This window comes from Natator depressus, chromosome 11 (genome assembly GCF_965152275.1).
Source record: "Natator depressus isolate rNatDep1 chromosome 11, rNatDep2.hap1, whole genome shotgun sequence".
NCBI classification, from domain to species: Eukaryota; Metazoa; Chordata; order Testudines; family Cheloniidae; genus Natator; species Natator depressus.
The window spans coordinates 76,167,003-76,184,931 of NC_134244.1; the positions used below are offsets into that span (position 1 = coordinate 76,167,003).

The 17,929-nt window shown below is 42.0% G+C and overlaps 1 protein-coding gene across 2 annotated transcripts in view; it reads left to right on the forward strand.

Moving 5' to 3' along the window:
- The window catches only part of PCNT (pericentrin), a 243,826-nt gene that overhangs the window by 84,213 nt on the left and 141,684 nt on the right, over nucleotides 1-17,929 (forward strand). For both annotated transcript variants that reach the window (XM_074968199.1, XM_074968200.1), the window contains exons 17-21: nucleotides 229-445; nucleotides 9,594-9,832; nucleotides 10,912-11,381; nucleotides 12,077-12,653; nucleotides 14,322-14,555. In XM_074968199.1, coding sequence (XP_074824300.1) covers nucleotides 229-445; nucleotides 9,594-9,832; nucleotides 10,912-11,381; nucleotides 12,077-12,653; nucleotides 14,322-14,555 — 1,737 coding nt within the window. The remainder of the gene's footprint in view (nucleotides 1-228; nucleotides 446-9,593; nucleotides 9,833-10,911; nucleotides 11,382-12,076; nucleotides 12,654-14,321; nucleotides 14,556-17,929) is intronic.

Here is a 17,929-nt window from a genome sequence, read left to right on the forward strand (position 1 = left end):
GCAGCATGGCTGTATAAACAGAGTTAGGCCTTCTGGGGATCCCTCTACTCCCAGAGTTGAGGAGGTAGAAGTGGGTGTAGAAGCAAGAATATTTTGAGGAGGCAGACTGGTAAGTGAACTTGTATGTTTACAGTATGCTATGGGTACTTACTGTCAAATTAATTCTTTAGCCTAATTATCTGAAAGATAAAGGTATCCATCTCCGTTCTGAATGTGTGTTTTCTGCAGGAAGAATTTACTTGTTTGCGACTGCAATTGGAGGAAAAACACAGACATGAACTAGATTCTTTAAGATCTTCCCTTGCACTCCAATATAAGGAGGACCTGATGAAGATGAAGATGGATCTCTCAGACAGATATATTTCAGAAATTGAGGAATTAAAAAAGAAACATTGTCTAGATCTTGAACAACTCCGTGCCAAGCTTTCGGAAGAGCACATCAAAGGTAAGATGGAGATTCATAGATTCATAGATATTTAGGTCAGAAGGGACCATTACAATCATCTAGTCTGACCTCCTGCACAACGCAGGCCACAGAATTTCACCCACCACTCCTACAAAAAAAACCCTCACACCTATATCTGTGCTATTGAAGTCCTCAAATCGTAGTTTAAAGACTTCAAGGAGCAGAGAATCCTCCAGCAAGTAACCCGTGCCCCATGCTACAGAGGAAGGCGAAAAACCTCCAGGGCCTCTTCCAATCTGCCCTGGAGGAAAATTCCTTCCCGACCCCAAATATGGCGATCAGCTAAACCCTGAGCATATGGGCAAGATTCATCAGCCAGATACTACAGAAAATTCTTTCCTGGGTAACTCGGATCTCACCCCATCTAATAGCCCATCACAGGCCATTGGGCCTATTTACCATGAATATTTAATTACCAAAAGCATGTTATCCCATCATACCATCTCCTCCATAAATTTATCGAGTTTAATCTTAAAGCCAGACAGATCTTTTGCCCCCACTGCTTCCCTTGGAAGGCTATTCCAAAACTTCACTCCTCTGATGGTTAAAAACCTTCATCTAATTTCTAGTCTAAATTTCCTGGTGGCCAGTTTATATCCATTTGTTCTTGTGTCCACATTGGTACTGAGCTTAAATAATTCCTCTCCCTCTCTGGTATTTATCCCTCTGATATACTTATAGAGAGCAATCATATCTCCCCTCAACCTTCTTTTAGTTAGGCTAAACAAGCCAAGCTCCTTGAGTCTCCTTTCATAAGACAAGTTTTCCATTCCTCGGATCATCCGAGTAGCCCTTCTCTGTACCTGTTCCAGTTTGAATTCATCCTTCTTAAACATGGGAGACCAGAATTGGTGAGACGTCACCTGGAATACTGTGTGCAGTGCCTTGTATAACGGTACTAAAACCTCCTTATCCCTACTGGAAATACCTCTCCTGATGCATCCCAAGACCACATTAGCTTTTTTCACAGCCATATCACATTGGCGGCTCGTAGTCATCCTATGATCAACCAATACTCCAAGGTCCTTTTCCTCCTCTGTTACTTCTAATTGATGCGTCCCTAGCTTATAACTAAAATTCTTGCTATTAATCCCTAAATGCATGACCTTACACTTCTCACTATTAAATTTTATCCTATTACTATTACTCCAGTTTACAAGATCATCCAGATCCTCCTGTAGGGTATTCCTGTCCTTCTCTAAATTGGCAATACCTCCCAGCTTTGTATCATCCGCAAACTTTATTAGCACACTCCCACTTTTTGTGCCGAGGTCAGTAATAAAAAGATTAAATAAGATTGGTCCCAAAACCGATCCCTGAGGAACTCCACTGGTAACCTCCCTCCAGCCTGACAATTCACCTTTCAGTAGGACCCGTTGTAGTCTCCCCTTTAACCAATTCCTTATCCACCTTTCAATTTTCCTATTGATCCCCGTCTTATCCAATTTAACTAATAATTCCCCATGTGGCACGGTATCAAATGCCTTACTAAAATCTAGGTAAATTAGATCCACTGCATTTCCTTTGTCTAAAAAATATGTTACTTTCTCAAAGAAGGAGATAAGGTTGGTTTGGCATGATCTACCTTTTGTAAAACCATGTTGTATTTTGTCCCATTTACAATTGACTTCAATGTCCTTAACTACCTTCTCCTTCAAAATTTTTTCCAAGACCTTGCATACTACAGATGTCAAACTAACAGGCCTATAATTACCTGGATCACTTCTTTCCCCTTTCTTAAAAATAGTCACTATGTTAGCAATTCTCCAATCATACGGTACAACCCCTGAGTTTACAGATTCATTAAAAATTCTTGCTCATGGGCTTGCAATTTCTTGTGCCAATTCCTTTAATATTCTTGGATGAAGATTATCTGGGCCCCCCGACTTAGTCCCATTAAGCTGTTTGAGTTTCGCTTCTACCTCAAATACAGTAATGTCTACCTCCATATCCTCATTCCCATTTGTCATGCTACCATTATCCCTAAGATCCTCTTTAGTCTTATTAAAGACTGAGGCAAAGTATTTGTTTAGATATTGGGCCATGCCTAGATTATCCTTGACCTCCACTCCAATCTCAGTGTTTAGCGGTCCCACTTTTTCTTTCTTTGTTTTCTTCTTATTTATATGACTATAGAACCTTTTACTATTGGTTTTAATTCCCTTTGCAAGTTCCAACTCTACTTGACTTTTAGCCTGTCTCACTTTATCTCTACATGTTCTGACCTCCATAAGGTAGCTTTCCTTGCTGATCCCTCCCATCTTCCACTCCCTGTATGCTTTCTGCTTTTTTTTTTAATCACCTTTCTGAGATGCTTGCTCATCCTGCTTGGTCTACAACTCCAGCCTATGAATTTTTTCCCCTTTCTTGGGATGCAGGCTTCCGATAGCTTCTGCAGCTTTGATTTAAAATAATCCCAGGCCTCCTCTACCTTTTAGATCCATAAATTCTTCAGTCCAATCCACTTCCCTAACTAATTTTCTTAATTTTTGAAAGTCAGCCCTTTTGAAATCAAAAACCCTAGTTGCAGATTTATTTTTATTAATCCTTCCGTTCAGTTTGAACTGAATTAGCTCATGATCACTTGAACCAAGATTATCCCCGACAACTATTTCTTCTATGAGGTCCTCGCTACTCACCAAAACCAAATCTAAAATGGCATCCCCTCTAGTCGGTTCAGCAACTACTTGATGAAGGAATCCATCAACTATCGCATCTAGGAACATCTGAGCCCTATTATTATTACTAGCACTTGTCCTCCAGTCTATATCTGGGAAGTTAGTCTCCCATGATCACACAGTTTCCATTAGTATTTACTTTATTAAAAACATTAAAGAGGGCTCTATCCATATCCAGATTAGATCCCGGCGGTCTATAGCACACACCAAGCACTATCCCAGGGGAGGCTCTAATAGTTTTCTTCCCCAATGTAATTTTTGCCCAGACGGACTCTGTCTTGTCCATTTCATCACTTCTTATTTCTTTACATTCTATCTCATCATTGATATACAGTGCTACTCCACCACCTTTACCTTTATTTCGGTCTTTCCTAAACAGCACATACCCTTCAATACCTGTAGTCCAGTCATGACTACTATTCCACCATGTTTCTGTTATCCCTATAATATCTGGTTTCACTTCCTGCACCAGTAGCTCTAGTTCCTCCATTTTGTTACCTAGGCTCCTCGCATTAGTGTACAAACATCTTAATTTTTGCTGTTTGGCCTCCCTCACATTCTGTACCCTATTAGGCACGGTCATTTTACTATGAGTATAACCTATTAGACTTGTATCTACACTGCCCTTCCTCCTACCCACGGCTGTATTCACTCTTACTTCATTTTCTTTCCTCTCAATGCTAAATTCTGGCGTGGAGATTACCTGGACATCTCCCCTAATTCCTAGTTTAAAGCTCTCTCAATCAGTTGTGCCAGCCTCCATTCTAGAAGTCTATTTCCTTCCCTACTCAGATGAAGTCCATCCCGAGAGAACTGTCCTGTGTCCATGAATGCCTCCCAGTGGCCATACATCCCAAAGCCCTCCTTATAGCACCACTGCCTAAGCCATCTGTTGATAGTCATAATCTTGTCACACCTTTGTTGCCCTTCTCTAGGAACAGGCAGAATCCCACTAAAGATCACCTGAGCCTCGATTTCCTTAAGCGTCTTCCCCAGCCTAGCATAGTCTCCCTTAATACTTTCCAGCGAGAATCTAGCCCTATCATTTGTTCCCACATGAAGGATAATTAGGGGATTCTTTCCCACTCCCTTTAAAATCCTTTTCAACCTCAGGTCCGCATCCCGTATCTTAGCACCTGGAAGACAGCACACCCTCCTATTCTCTGGATCAGCTCTGGTTACAGGCCTATCTATTCTTCTCAGTAAAGAGTCCCCAATCACATAGACCTGTCTTTTCCTAGTGATGGTGCTATTCTCCAGTCTATCCCCTGTTCCCTCTGCCTGCAAGTTCTTTCCATTCCTATTCTCCCTTGTAATCCTCTTTAACCCATCCTGTGTCCTCCTAGCGCTCATATTTGGTGTAATGTCCATTAACTCTTCCCCTTATCCTATAGGACTAGCCGCTCTTCTCTTCTTCCTTGCCCTTCCACCTTCAGTGACTACCTGCTGAGCCCCTTCTTCATTTTCCAACTCTGCATACTTATTCTTAAGCTCTATTTCTCCTTCACTAGCCCCTCTTTTCCTCTGCCTGGTTCTTGTGTACTTGCAGGTTCATGTGTAAAATGGAAAGCTGCTTTGATTTTTTTTATCTTTAGGCTTTAAAGGATTATTTGAAGGAATATGAAAATTCCAAATTAGTTTGGAATTACATAAAAGAAATTTAGCGCTTTAAACTTGTTAATTATGGTACTTAGAATTGTTTGTTTTTATGATTCTTTTGAACATCTTTATCTTCATTTTCATAAGTATTCCTCCTGTAGAGTCCTAAATGTGAGTTTCTAGAATTTAATGAACTACAGCTGAGGAATGATTACCACAGGAGTGTCTCATGGATGTAACTTGCCATATTTGATGCTCAGAGGGGCCCTGTCAAGTTATTGCACTTTGCTGAAAATTTCTCTACTTTAGTGTTACAAGAAACACCTAGACCACTAGCAGAAAGAGATTGGAGGGAAAAAATCCTGTTCCATATCTCTTCACTTTGTTTGATTTTTATGGCTTTAATAGCACTTAGTGAATAGGAGGGTTCACTGTCTTTCCTGCATATTCCGTGGGTAAGTTTCTTCGTTTGTGCAGATCTTTCTCACAGCTTTGGGGGGAGAGAATTATTTTAAAAGTCAGGAAAATATTACTTTAAAATTGGCCAGAGAGCTCAGGCTAAAGTAGTAATCCCCTCCTAAAACCCAAATCTTTTGCTATTTTACTACTGTTGTATAACTAAGTTTAACAAAGGAATGTTCTGTCTGGGTGTAAGCCACGTTTTATTCAGCTTCTCACCAGTGTCCCTTTTTTCCTGGAAGAAGCATGCTGCTTCTAACCTATTTATACTAAAACAGTGCAAAGCAATTTCAAGAGTTTTTTTTATATAAATTTTACATGTGCCATGAAAGTGTGGGGAGGAGATAGTGGTAGTTCTTATATTTATTTCCTCTCTGAGATAGTATATGTGAGAGCAAAGCTTTTTGGACTTGGCATCCATACCCTGAAAGATGGTATTCAGCCAATCATAGAATCATAGAATATCAGGGTTGGAAGGGACCCCAGAAGGTCATCTAGTCCAACCCCCTGCTCGAAGCAGGACCAATTCCCAGTTAAATCATCCCAGCCAGGGCTTTGTCAAGCCTGACCTTAAAAACCTCTAAGGAAGGAGATTCTACCACCTCCCTAGGTAACGCATTCCAGTGTTTCACCACCCTCTTAGTGAAAAAGTTTTCCCTAATATCCAATCTAAACCTCCCCCATTGCAACTTGAGACCATTACTCCTCGTTCTGTCATCTGCTACCATTGAGAACAGTCTAGAGCCATCCTCTTTGGAACCCCCTTTCAGGTAGTTGAAAGCAGCTATCAAATCCCCCCTCATTCTTCTCTTCCGCAGACTAAACAATCCCAGCTCCCTCAGCCTCTCTTCATAAGTCATGTGCTCTAGACCCCTAATCATTTTTGTTGCCCTTCGCTGGACTCTCTCCAATTTATCCACATCCTTCTTGTAGTGTGGGGCCCAAAACTGGACACAGTACTCCAGATGAGGCCTCACCAGTGTCGAATAGAGGGGAACGATCACGTCCCTCGATCTGCTGGCAATGCCCCTACTTATACATCCCAAAATGCCATTGGCCTTCTTGGCAACAAGGGCACACTGTTGACTCATATCCAGCTTCTTGTCCACTGTCACCCCTAGGTCCTTTTCCGCAGAACTGCTGCCTAGCCATTCGGTCCCTAGTCTGTAGCGGTGCATTGGATTCTTCCATCCTAAGTGCAGGACCCTGCACTTATCCTTATTGAACCTCATCAGATTTCTTTTGGCCCAATCCTCCAATTTGTCTAGGTCCTTCTGTATCCTATCCCTCCCCTCCAGCGTATCTACCACTCCTCCCAGTTTAGTATCATCTGCAAATTTGCTGAGAGTGCAATCCACACCATCCTCCAGATCATTTATGAAGATATTGAACAAAACCGGCCCCAGGACCGACCCCTGGGGCACTCCACTTGACACCGGCTGCCAACTAGACATGGAGCCATTGATCACTACCCGTTGAGCCCGACAATCTAGCCAGCTTTCTACCCACCTTATAGTGCATTCATCTAGCCCATACTTCCTTAACTTGCTGACAAGAATACTGTGGGAGACCGTGTCAAAAGCTTTGCTAAAGTCAAGAAACAATACATCCACTGCTTTCCCTTCATCCACAGAACCAGTAATCTCATCATAAAAGGCGATTAGATTAGTCAGGCATGACCTTCCCTTGGTGAATCCATGCTGACTGTTCCTGATCACTTTCCTCTCATGCAAGTGCTTCAGGATTGATTCTTTGAGGACCTGCTCCATGATTTTTCCAGGGACTGAGGTGAGGCTGACCGGCCTGTAGTTCCCAGGATCCTCCTTCTTCCCTTTTTTAAAGATTGGCACTACATTAGCCTTTTTCCAGTCATCCGGGACTTCCCCCGTTCGCCACGAGTTTTCAAAGATAATGGCCAAGGGCTCTGCAATCACAGCCGCCAATTCCTTCAGCACTCTCGGATGTAACTCGTCCGGCCCCATGGACTTGTGCACGTCCAGCTTTTCTAAATAGTCCCTAACCACCTCTATCTCCACAGAGGGCTGGCCATCTTTTCCCCATTCTGTGATGCCCAGCGCAGCAGTCTGGGAGCTGACCTTGTTAGTGAAAACAGAGGCAAAAAAAGCATTGAGTACATTAGCTTTTTCCACATCCTCTGTCACTAGGTTGCCTCCCTCATTCAGTAAGGGGCCCACACTTTCCTTGGCTTTCTTCTTGTTGCCAACATACCTGAAGAAACCCTTCTTGTTACTCTTGACATCTCTTGCTAGCTGCAGCTCCAGGTGCGATTTGGCCCTCCTGATATCTTTCCTACATGCCCGAGCAATATTTTTATACTCTTCCCTGGTCATATGTCCAACCTTCCACTTCTTGTAAGCTTCTTTTTTATGTTTAAGATCCGCTAGGATTTCACCATTAAGCCAAGCTGGTCGCTTGCCATGTTTACTATTCTTTCGACTCATCGGGATGGTTTGTCCCTGTAACCTCAACAGGGATTCCTTGAAATACAGCCAGCTCTCCTGGACTCCCTTCCCCTTCATGTTAGTCCCCCAGGGGATCCTGGCCATCTGTTCCCTGAGGGAGTCGAAGTCTGCTTTCCTGAAGTCCAGGGTCCGTATCCTGCTGCTTACCTTTCTTCCCTGCGTCAGGATCCTGAACTCAACCAACTCATGGTCACTGCCTCCCAGATTCCCATCCACTTTTGCTTCCCCCACTAATTCTACCCGGTTTGTGAGCAGCAGGTCAAGAAAAGCGCCCCCCCTAGTTGGCTCCCCTAGCACTTGCGCCAGGAAATTGTCCCCTACGCTTTCCAAAAACTTCCTGGATTGTCTATGCACCGCTGTATTGCTCTCCCAGCAGATATCAGGAAAATTAAAGTCACCCATGAGAATCAGGGCATGCGATCTAGTAGCTTCCGTGAGTTGCCGGAAGAAAGCCTCATCCGCCTCATCCCCCTGGTCCGGTGGTCTATAGCAGACTCCCACCACTACATCACTCTTGTTGCACACACTTCTAAACTTAATCCAGAGACACTCAGGTTTTTCCACAGTTTCGTACCGGAGCTCTGAGCAGTCATACTGCTCCCTTACATACAGTGCTACTCCCCCACCTTTTCTGCCCTGCCTGTCCTTCCTGAACAACTCTGACTATCAGTCAGATGTTATTTAATTTGCTATTTATCAAATCATTTATAAAAGGTATACTATATTTCTGTTGTTCAGCAATCTCTGTGAGATACTGTACAAACTGTTCAAATTAAAAATTCATTATCCTGCTAATTTTTGTCAAAGCTGCTTTTCTGCTATTTTTGGGGAGGTTGTGTTTATAAATATTGTTTGTTGTTTACTGAGGATATGCTTGAGCTGAGAGAATATTGCATCTTCAGAAAATCTGCCACCTCATTATCCACTAGGCCAGGGCTGGGCAAACTACAGTCCGACCCATGAGGTGTTTTAAGCCAGCCCGTGAGCTGCACCACGCGGCTGGGCCCCACTCCGGCTGGGGTGCTGGGTTGGGGGCTGCATCAGCGTCTCAGCCCCGCTCCAGCCACAGTGCTGGCTCAGGGGCCGCACCACGTGGCTCCCGGAAGCCGTGGCATGGCCCTCTTCTGGTTCCTTCGCTCTCCAATGGGAGCTGCAGGGGCGTTGCCTGTGGATGGGGCAGCGTGCAGAGCCGCCTGGCTGTGCCTCCGCATAGGAGCGGAGAAGCGACATGCCATTGCTTCCGGGAGCCGCTTGTGGTAAGCGCTGCTTGGAGCCTGCACCCACTTAGCCTCTCCCCACGTCACAACCCTGATTCCCCTCCCGTTCTCCAAACCCCTTGATCCCAGCCTGGAGCACCTTCCTGCACCCCAAATCTCTTCTCCCCAATCCCACCACAGAGCCCGCACCCCCAGCGGGAACCTGCACTCCTTCCCGCACTCCTGCCCCAGCCCTGATCCCCCTCCGAACCCTTTGGTCCCAGCCCAGACCATCCTCCTGTACCCCAAACTCCTCATCCCCAGCCCCACCCCAGAGCCCGCACCCCAACCTCAATTTTGTGAGCATTCATGGCCCGCCCTACAATTTCTATTCCCCGGTGTGGCCCTCGGGGCAAAAAGTTATCACCTGTTCCTTCTCCCATTTGCATTTTAGATGCTGATAGGCTTAATAGGCAGTGGTGATGTATAGTAGATTAAAAGATAGTGCATAGATTCCAGTGCCAGAAGGGACCATTATAAGAAATGTAAATGGAGAGATTTTATTACGTACTTCTTGGTAGCCTTGAAATCGAGAGAGCCACTGATATGTTTGCTGTTTTACTGTCATTACTGAACTTAATTTTTTTACTTTTATGAATGATCAAGATCCTTTAAAACAAACTACAAAATGTTTTTTTCACCGTCAATCCAGAAATTACCAAACTGCGTCTACAGAGTGCTCAAGATGCAGCACGCCAGGTTGAAGCAGAGGTTGCTGAACGAGTATGTGTGCTGGAGAATGAGCACAAAGCTAAACTCTCCCTCCTTCAGTCTGAGAAACAGTACATTGCAGAACTGCAGGGAGAAATACAACACTTAGAGAGAGAGAGTGCTAAACTAAAAGACATTGGTGTCCAGCATGAAATCCATCTGAAAGAGGAGATGGAAAAGGTAGTATGTATTAGTTTGTTTTTTGTATTTAATATGACATAACTATGTCAAATACAACATCTGCCAGGCATAAAGCAAAATTAATGGGAATAGTGAGTGGAACGATACTTACCATTTGAACTTTCTTGTCTGTAGTGGGGTCTTAATATTAATGGGAGTTGCATAGCTAAAACCTTGTAATGTTCTGATGAGTTGGGTCTGCAGATGAGTGATACATATGTAAAGGTTGAAGAATGGGATGAAGGAGGTTGAAGTTGAAAATGAGGTTGAATAGTTTCATAGGACCTCAATCACACCTATTCTTCAACCTTTGCCCATAAATCACACATTTGAAATTACATTAATACCATTTCAGATTTTTTTGTTTGCGCCCTAACCTGCGGAAAGATTAGAATCTGAAGTGCTAAATGCTTATTTCCCCTTGTGAAATGACATAATGGCAAGTATAGGGAATGAGAGGAGGACAAGGATCTTAGACATAAGTTGAAAGACTTCAAAATGCCGTGAAGCCTGAATTTATGTAAAAATGTTTTTTGGAATTTAGTCATTATTTAAATCTTCCTTTACTATTCTTTTGGTATTCTTAATAGTGCTTTGACTTAAATAAGGCATCAACAAATTGACACTTAAATCTTGTGTTTTGTTTTGAAAGCTGACCCAAGCACAAGACTTGAATATTTAGATGGTTCTTAGAAGATGGAAAAATGTTAATTTTTTGTGCGTGGTGTGGCCCACCTTTTCATGCAGTGTGTCCTGAGGGCCACCTTTTTTCTCGTTCACCGGTCACTGTCACACAGATCACTTCCTCCTATTTACAGTTCTATAACATCCCTGCGTCAACTACAGCAATTGCTTAGGTAGAAAAGTAAAATGTTTAATGCATTTTAGCTGTCTTTTAATGTAATTTAGCAGCTGAAAGTGTGGTGGTAAACCCAGGACCTTATGACTAGTCGAATTTCTGAAGACCCAGTGGTCCACAGTTGAGGATCTGTAGGCGTTTAAATGGCTAATAAGAATATTTTATTCTGAACATTTCCAGTTGATATGGTTTCATCTGTTTATTTTTGTAATGTTCATAGATAAAATGTAGACTTGTTGATGATCACAAGAATGAATTAAAAAGAACTAGAGAAGAGGTCCAGCAAATGGAACAAGTGCACAAAGAAAAGGAGGAGGAATGGAAGTGTGAAAGAGAGGCCCTGAGGATCAAAGTTGAAGAGAAGTTATCACGGTTACGTACAGAACTTGAAGACAAGGCAGAGTATGAGAAACAAACTTTGCAAAAGGAGTTTGAACTTCGTGAAGCTGAAATGAATCAGCTTCAGGATCAGCAGGCTGCCAGAATTGTAGAACTGGAGAAGTCCCTAAAGGAGCAGCAGAACAGTCTGCAGCAGCTAGAGGATAGCTTAGCAAGTGTGCAGACTACACAGAAAGCTCAGTATGACAGCGAACTGCAAGCTGCCAAGGCACTCATGGAAAAAAAGTTGGAAAAAGCCACATTTGGGCTCCAAGAGGAATGTGCAGCTAAACTTATGGAAGCACAGAACAAGTATGTAATTAATTGGTTTTTACTGTTCTTGTTTTAAAACCTCATAAGAAATGGCAATTCATAATTTTGTCACTTGGTGGCACCAAAAAATTATCTAAATATAACAACGTGTATTATTTTAGCAAGGAGTGGTAGTGTTATCCATGAAGTCTCACTGCTAGATTTTACTTCATATAAATACACACTAACACCTGCAATTATTAAAAAATAATCACTACAGTATTACATATAGAAATAAATGGCAACTTCAATTTTGTACTTTTAGCCTCCTAATAAGGGTAATATCCAGCCCTGCCTCCCTTGGTTGCTTTCTGTTCAGTTCACAGTAAACTGAAGCTCCGAATGTGTTTACAAAGCAAGTACCACAGACTTCCCCACACTGTCCTGTTAATATACCTTCATTGTGAGTTAAAGGGAATAATCTCTGTGCATGCACATTAAATGCTTATCTTTGTGGATGCTGCCACCTATATTAATGATTTTTGTAATATGGGCACTTGTCTACTAAGCAGTAACCTGAGATGACCATCTCACTTTACAGAGCCATTGCACTGTTCTAAGTTAATTCCTTTGTGTTCCTGTGGATAAAATGGGTAAAAATGTGATGATCAAATTTAACAATTTTTGCCTAGTTTTTCTTCTTTGCATCTTATCAATGCTTGTTTGACAACATTCTTAATTTTCTTGGAAATTAGATTTATGGAGGAACACAAAATTATGACTCAAAAATTCACAACAGAGCAAGAGCTTCTCCTCCAAGAGTTGAAAGGGAAGCATGCTGATGAGCTAGAACTCCAGAGTCAACAGCTACAGGAGAAGCATAAGCAACATATTTTATCCCTCACAGCTGAGCTGCAGGCAAAGCACCAAGCTGAAATTGAGACACTTACATCTACATTACAAAGCAAACAGCAGGCTCATCTTGAAGCTCATATAGCTGAGCTGCAGGCAAAGCATCAAACACAAATTGATGAATTGGAAGCTAAACACTTGTCAAATCTGGATTCTTTGGAGTCTTCATACCTGTCTGAAATTCAGATTATACGAGATGAGCACAAACAAGCTGTTGAGGATCTACAGATGTATTTCATAGCGCAGCTGCATGAGAAGGATAAGGCGAATCAAGCAATTTTGACTCAGGAAATGGAAAGGCTGAAATTAAAACATTCTGAAGAGCTGCAACTTTCACAAGACAATCTGAAAATTGAGCTAGCTACTATTCATATTGAAAAACTTAAAGCCATGGCTGCTGAGCTGGAAGAAGCTCATAAGGTGAGTCAGGGGAAAACAAGACAGTAAGATGACCCTCTTTGGTTTTGAGTTTAGATTGATTTCAAATGAAAGACTGTTGGTTTTCTAGAGTTGTTTCGTTCCATTTGCGAAATGCTCTGTTGATTGAGCAGCTGCTGCTTAACTCCTTTGTAGTAATTTTCTTAATTATTAAGAACAAAGGCAAAAGGAGAGATTATAGGCAAATACATATTTAAATATGACCATTATGCAAGCTTAGATACTGAGTTTAATGGAAATACAAAGTTTTTCTTCTTTGTTACTTTTATTACGTGTAAAAATGTTTAAAATCTACAGGGCTTGGAAATGAGAGAATAGTTCATGCATTTTCCTCAACAGTTTTATTACTTCCCATAGGATATCATTTTGGAGAAGTGCAATCACTTACTTTGTATAAAGTATTTTTAAAATTATTTTGAAATAAGAATTTCAAAACACGTTTTGCATGAACCTTCTAGAATGAGCAGATGCCTGCGGTTTTTTGCTTTTCCTTATGTAACAAAATTTTTATATTTTGAAAATGGTTTCAACCACAGTGCAGTAAGGAAGAGCTGGTAATTCTTAAGAACAATATAGTAGTAAAGCTGGTTCTTGATTGTTACTGATATTCTTCCTTAGTGGTACATCATACAGAAATATTCTAAACTGCAAGCTCAGAACATCAATTATTCCTTTGGACCCTGTTGAGTAAACTGGCTGAGGGGAAGCATAAAAGGTGGCAGTCATAGGACAGTAACTCTTTTGCTTCAGTCCTAGTGTGTGACAATACTGCATCTTTTATCTAGCTAAGTTATACATTTTAATGTGTGTATATATAGTACAACTTAATTGGCACTCCAGAAACCTTCCATTTTGTAACTAACTTCATCCTTCTCATTAATTAGTTCTTAGCAACTTGTTAAAGGTAAAAATACTCTTAATAGATTCCCAGGTTTAGAGTAAACCTACGATCCTGCTAAATCACATTTTGCATAATTTTCGAAACTTGAACAGAATTTAGGAAGTCTTGAAATATGTTACGCTTCCAGTACATTGAAATAACATCTTCTAAGGGTGTTTGAGAGTGCTTTAGCTTCTTGTTATGTATCATGAGTCCCAGAAGTAGGGTAGTGGCTTGTTGCTAGGATATAAAGTCCCAGCAGATGCTATTGAATATTTTCCTTCTGTTGAGTAAGGACACAAAGGGCATCATTTTGTACTGGTTTATTTAGAGCCTAAATTTTTGTAAGCCTACTTGATTATACTGAAGATAGGCACAAAAGTTGCCACTCTTTGCCCCTCATTCAAGAAAGCATCCCTTTTCATGTCAACACTTAAATTGGTGCTAAAGTTCCACTGAAGTCTCATGCTTAAGTGCTCCTGATTGTAATGAGTTTGATGTCGGGGGGTTGTGGTGATGAGAGTTGTATGTAGGAAGGAACAAGAAGACCTATAGAGATGTAATTTCTTATTACTAGTAAGTTTTAAAAAATAAATTCAAAGGTAAGTGAAGTGCATGCTCAGTCAGGGTCCAGGAGATGCTGGTGGTAAATATTCACTTATGTGGTTTGGAAATTCACCGGGCAGAGGGTAACTTTAATACTGCAGCATACCATTCATGAACTGGATATAATGAGGATGTTTGCTATTTTTAAATGAATAATATTATAGGAAGATTTGAATACAACTCTTCAAAATCAAAGATGTTTGTTGGAAGAAGAAAATCATAAGGCTCTGGATGTATTGCGTGAAGAAGTATTGCATATGGAGGAAAATCATAAAAAAGCACTAAAAGAGCTCCAAGATCTCCATGTGGCAGAAGTTCAGAAACAGAAAGAAGAATACTCCTGGCAGCTGCAGGAAGAGCTAGAGAAGCTAAAAGCACAGCATGAACATGAAGAGGAGGTAAGGACTGCTCAAATAGCTTATCTTCTAAAATAGAACAAATAAAATTTTGTTACCTTGAAAACAAAAATCACCAGTTATGGAGTTGGATACTACTTGATTTGATGCACTCGTGTAAGTAAAGAAACAAAACAACCTTGAGACATTTAAACCTACCTCTAATCTAAAGTACATTAAAATTATAACTCACTTCAATATATTGACAAACAAATTTATTTAGCTTAGCTTATCATGCCTGTATATGTGTGTAATCTTTTGTTGTTGATTTTATCAGACCTTCATTTTCCTCACCGTTTTTTTTTAACTGAAAGATTTTAAACATCCTTTGTAATTGAATATGTGTACCCAATACTGACTTATTTTTATGTTGCATTATCTATTTAAGGGAAGGGCAATAGTTATCTTGAAGTTCAATGTGAGAATAAGTGAACTGTTTTGAGCAGCATTGATTTTTCAGTGGTACTGAGACTTCTAGATAGCTGTCACTTTTGAAAATGAGATTACAGTTCTTACCTTCTTTCCTTAGAGCGTTTCCCACTTTTTGTTGCTAGTGTATGTACAGAAGGAAGCAAGCTTCTTGAATGAAGTCCAAGAAACGTTTTTAATTATGCTTCTTGGCTAGTGTTAGTTTTTGTTTTTTTTCTTGAGCTACTGCTGAAGTACAATAGAATCTAGCTTTTTCTTGGTTCAGCTGTGTACCACAGATGTTGTAGTGGGGCCTCAAATGACTAAGATTTCATTATTGCAGTATGTACTGAAAAAATAATGAAACACATTTACAAGTGTGCTCTGAAGAGTCACAAATGATTAAAATTGAACTTCATTTAAATACATCTGACAAAATAAATGAACAACATTTCTTTTAAAGAAGGGACACTTTATTCTTTGAGCACCTGTCCCTATGTGTATTCCACTGTAGGTACTTATGCGCTTTATGTGCCGGAGACTGGAAGTTTCTTGCTGGCAATCTCTGGTGGTCCACATACGTGCCTTTGCTCTCCTTGTGTTTTCCACTGAGAGTATAAGGGGCAGTGTGGACTGGCGGCATTTCCGGTTCTTTCGTACTGCTGGATGTTCTGAGACAGAGCCCTTCAGTGTCCAGAGCTGCTCCTCTGTCTTCAACCTGTAAATATTGTACATATTTTTTATAGTTATCTAGTTAGTTTGCTTAGTATAGCTAGTTAGAAATCCCCTCCCCAAATCTGGGAGCCCTTCCCAGTATGGGGTTAGATTATGCCCAGATTATCGGGCTTTAAAAAACTGTATCTCTTGCCCGCACTCCTTTCTGGTTAACAACGATCATCGGTGGTACCTTACTGCACTTTGCAACATGGCTATCTGCCATTCTTTTCCCAGCCAAACCTGGCAAGTACAGGAATTCAGGCTGACGAAAAACTTTATGGAGCATGCATTGAAGCCTTAGTCAGACCCGGGCTGGGGGATCCCATTGTATATCTGGTAGAGGTAGCCAGATGTGTGCCTCTTAGCACCACAATGTCTGACTCAGAAGCACGAAAGAGCAGTGCCAAAGACCTTTCTCCCCGGGCTCCCCAGAAGAGCAGGAAGTACTTCCGTAAGCATAGGAGCAGATCCCCCTCTAAATTCACCTCAAAGAGGGGATCCCTCCCTGACTTTGAAGTCAGGAAAGTCTTATCACCCTGGTCCCATGGATTTAGGTCCATCTAAGACTTATGGCTCTGTAAGAGGTGTGTAAGAGCAGGAGTACTTCAGTACCAGCCTCGACATCTGTGATATCTACTCCAATACTGGCCAGGATTAGGCAGCAGAACCTGAAGGATGGAGAACTGTCAGTACCAACCAAGAAAAGTCAGTAAGACCTCAGCACATTGTCTGTACTGCCAAGATCTCATAAGGAGCCATCAATCACATTGGCTCCAGTGGTGCAGAGGGACAAGACTGCACTCCCCTAAAAGGATACAGACTTAAATCACTCCGGAGGATATTTTTGTCCTTTTGGATCCGTAATCTCCAGTAATGATGGAACCAGCTCCCAGCAGAAAGATTTTGACCCCAACAGTTGGCAGGGACTACTAGAGGGGAGGTTTGTCCCTTATCTTGTCCTTCAGTTGTTGCATCCCCACTCAGTTAGGACCACCGACACTGCCTATGGAAATGCACCCAATGTTTTCACTTCAGGGGAATTGGATGTGTCTGAAGAGCCAACATCACCTCAACTGAGAGAGGTCAGCCCAGAGGAGGGATTGAGAATCTGCTGAGCCACATCCCAGCCTCATAAATTGGAACATTCTCCTCAGGACCAGTGGCATCCAGGGGGCCTCCACAGCCTACCTTCGACTCCTTGAGCTGCCCTTACTTGGGGTCCATGGGACTTGTACATACGGGTATCATGACTGCATGTTGTCCTACTGGGAGTCTCATCAACCTTCTCCAAGAGATCAGCCAAAGGTTCCCCCAGAGCCCATGGAAAAGGGGAAAAAGGAACTGGAACCGCTGGTCCTACTGGTACTGACACGGTATCATCCCCATCTTCTGAGGAGTCAGTCGCTCTAACGTTACTCTCTCTCCTGGATGATCACAGACAATTTCAAGAGCTGTTGTGGATGGTATCAGAGAAGCTCCAGGATCTCAAGAAGAGGTTCAGGGGATACACCACAAGCTCCTGAACGTCATGCAGCCTGTAGGATTTAGTCTGGTAGTGTTCTCAGTGAATGAAGCCATCCTGGAACAGCCATATAGCACAGCCTGGCAACATGTACTCAGGAGGGCAGAGAAACAATATGTCGTCCAGTTAACAGAACAGAGTTCTTATTTACTGACATTGCTCCACACTCATTGGTTGGTCAGGCAGCCACTGAAAGCACCAGGCCACAGCTCCCAAGGGATGCTCCTGCAGATAAAGAGGCCAAGTGCTTGGACCTTCTGGGGAGGGGAGATTGGTATTCACAACCACTAACCTCGAATTGTGAACATTCAACTGCTAAGTGCTGCTGTCCAGATATGATTTTAACAACTATTTGAAGTGCTTGGAGTTCAAAAATAAACTCCCACAAGAAGACAGGACTCAATTTCAAGACCTTTTTGATGAGGGCATGTTGGTGTCCAGAACCTCTGTACAAATCACCATGAATCGTGGATACACTCTTTGGGTTTCCTGGGGCGGTCCAAAATATGGGATAGAACTTGCCCTTTCATTAAACTAACCTTTTCAATTAAAAGACAGGCCAGTCTTTGCATTTGCTAAAAGACTCCAGGACAACCCTGCTTTCAGGACGCATGTACAGCAGCGCTGTTAGAAATATTGCAAGCAGCTGTACAAGCCCAGGCTGTTGCCACAACCCTTCAATCACCAGCGATATTCTAAGCTGCCTTGTAAACAACAGAGGGTGTGAAAA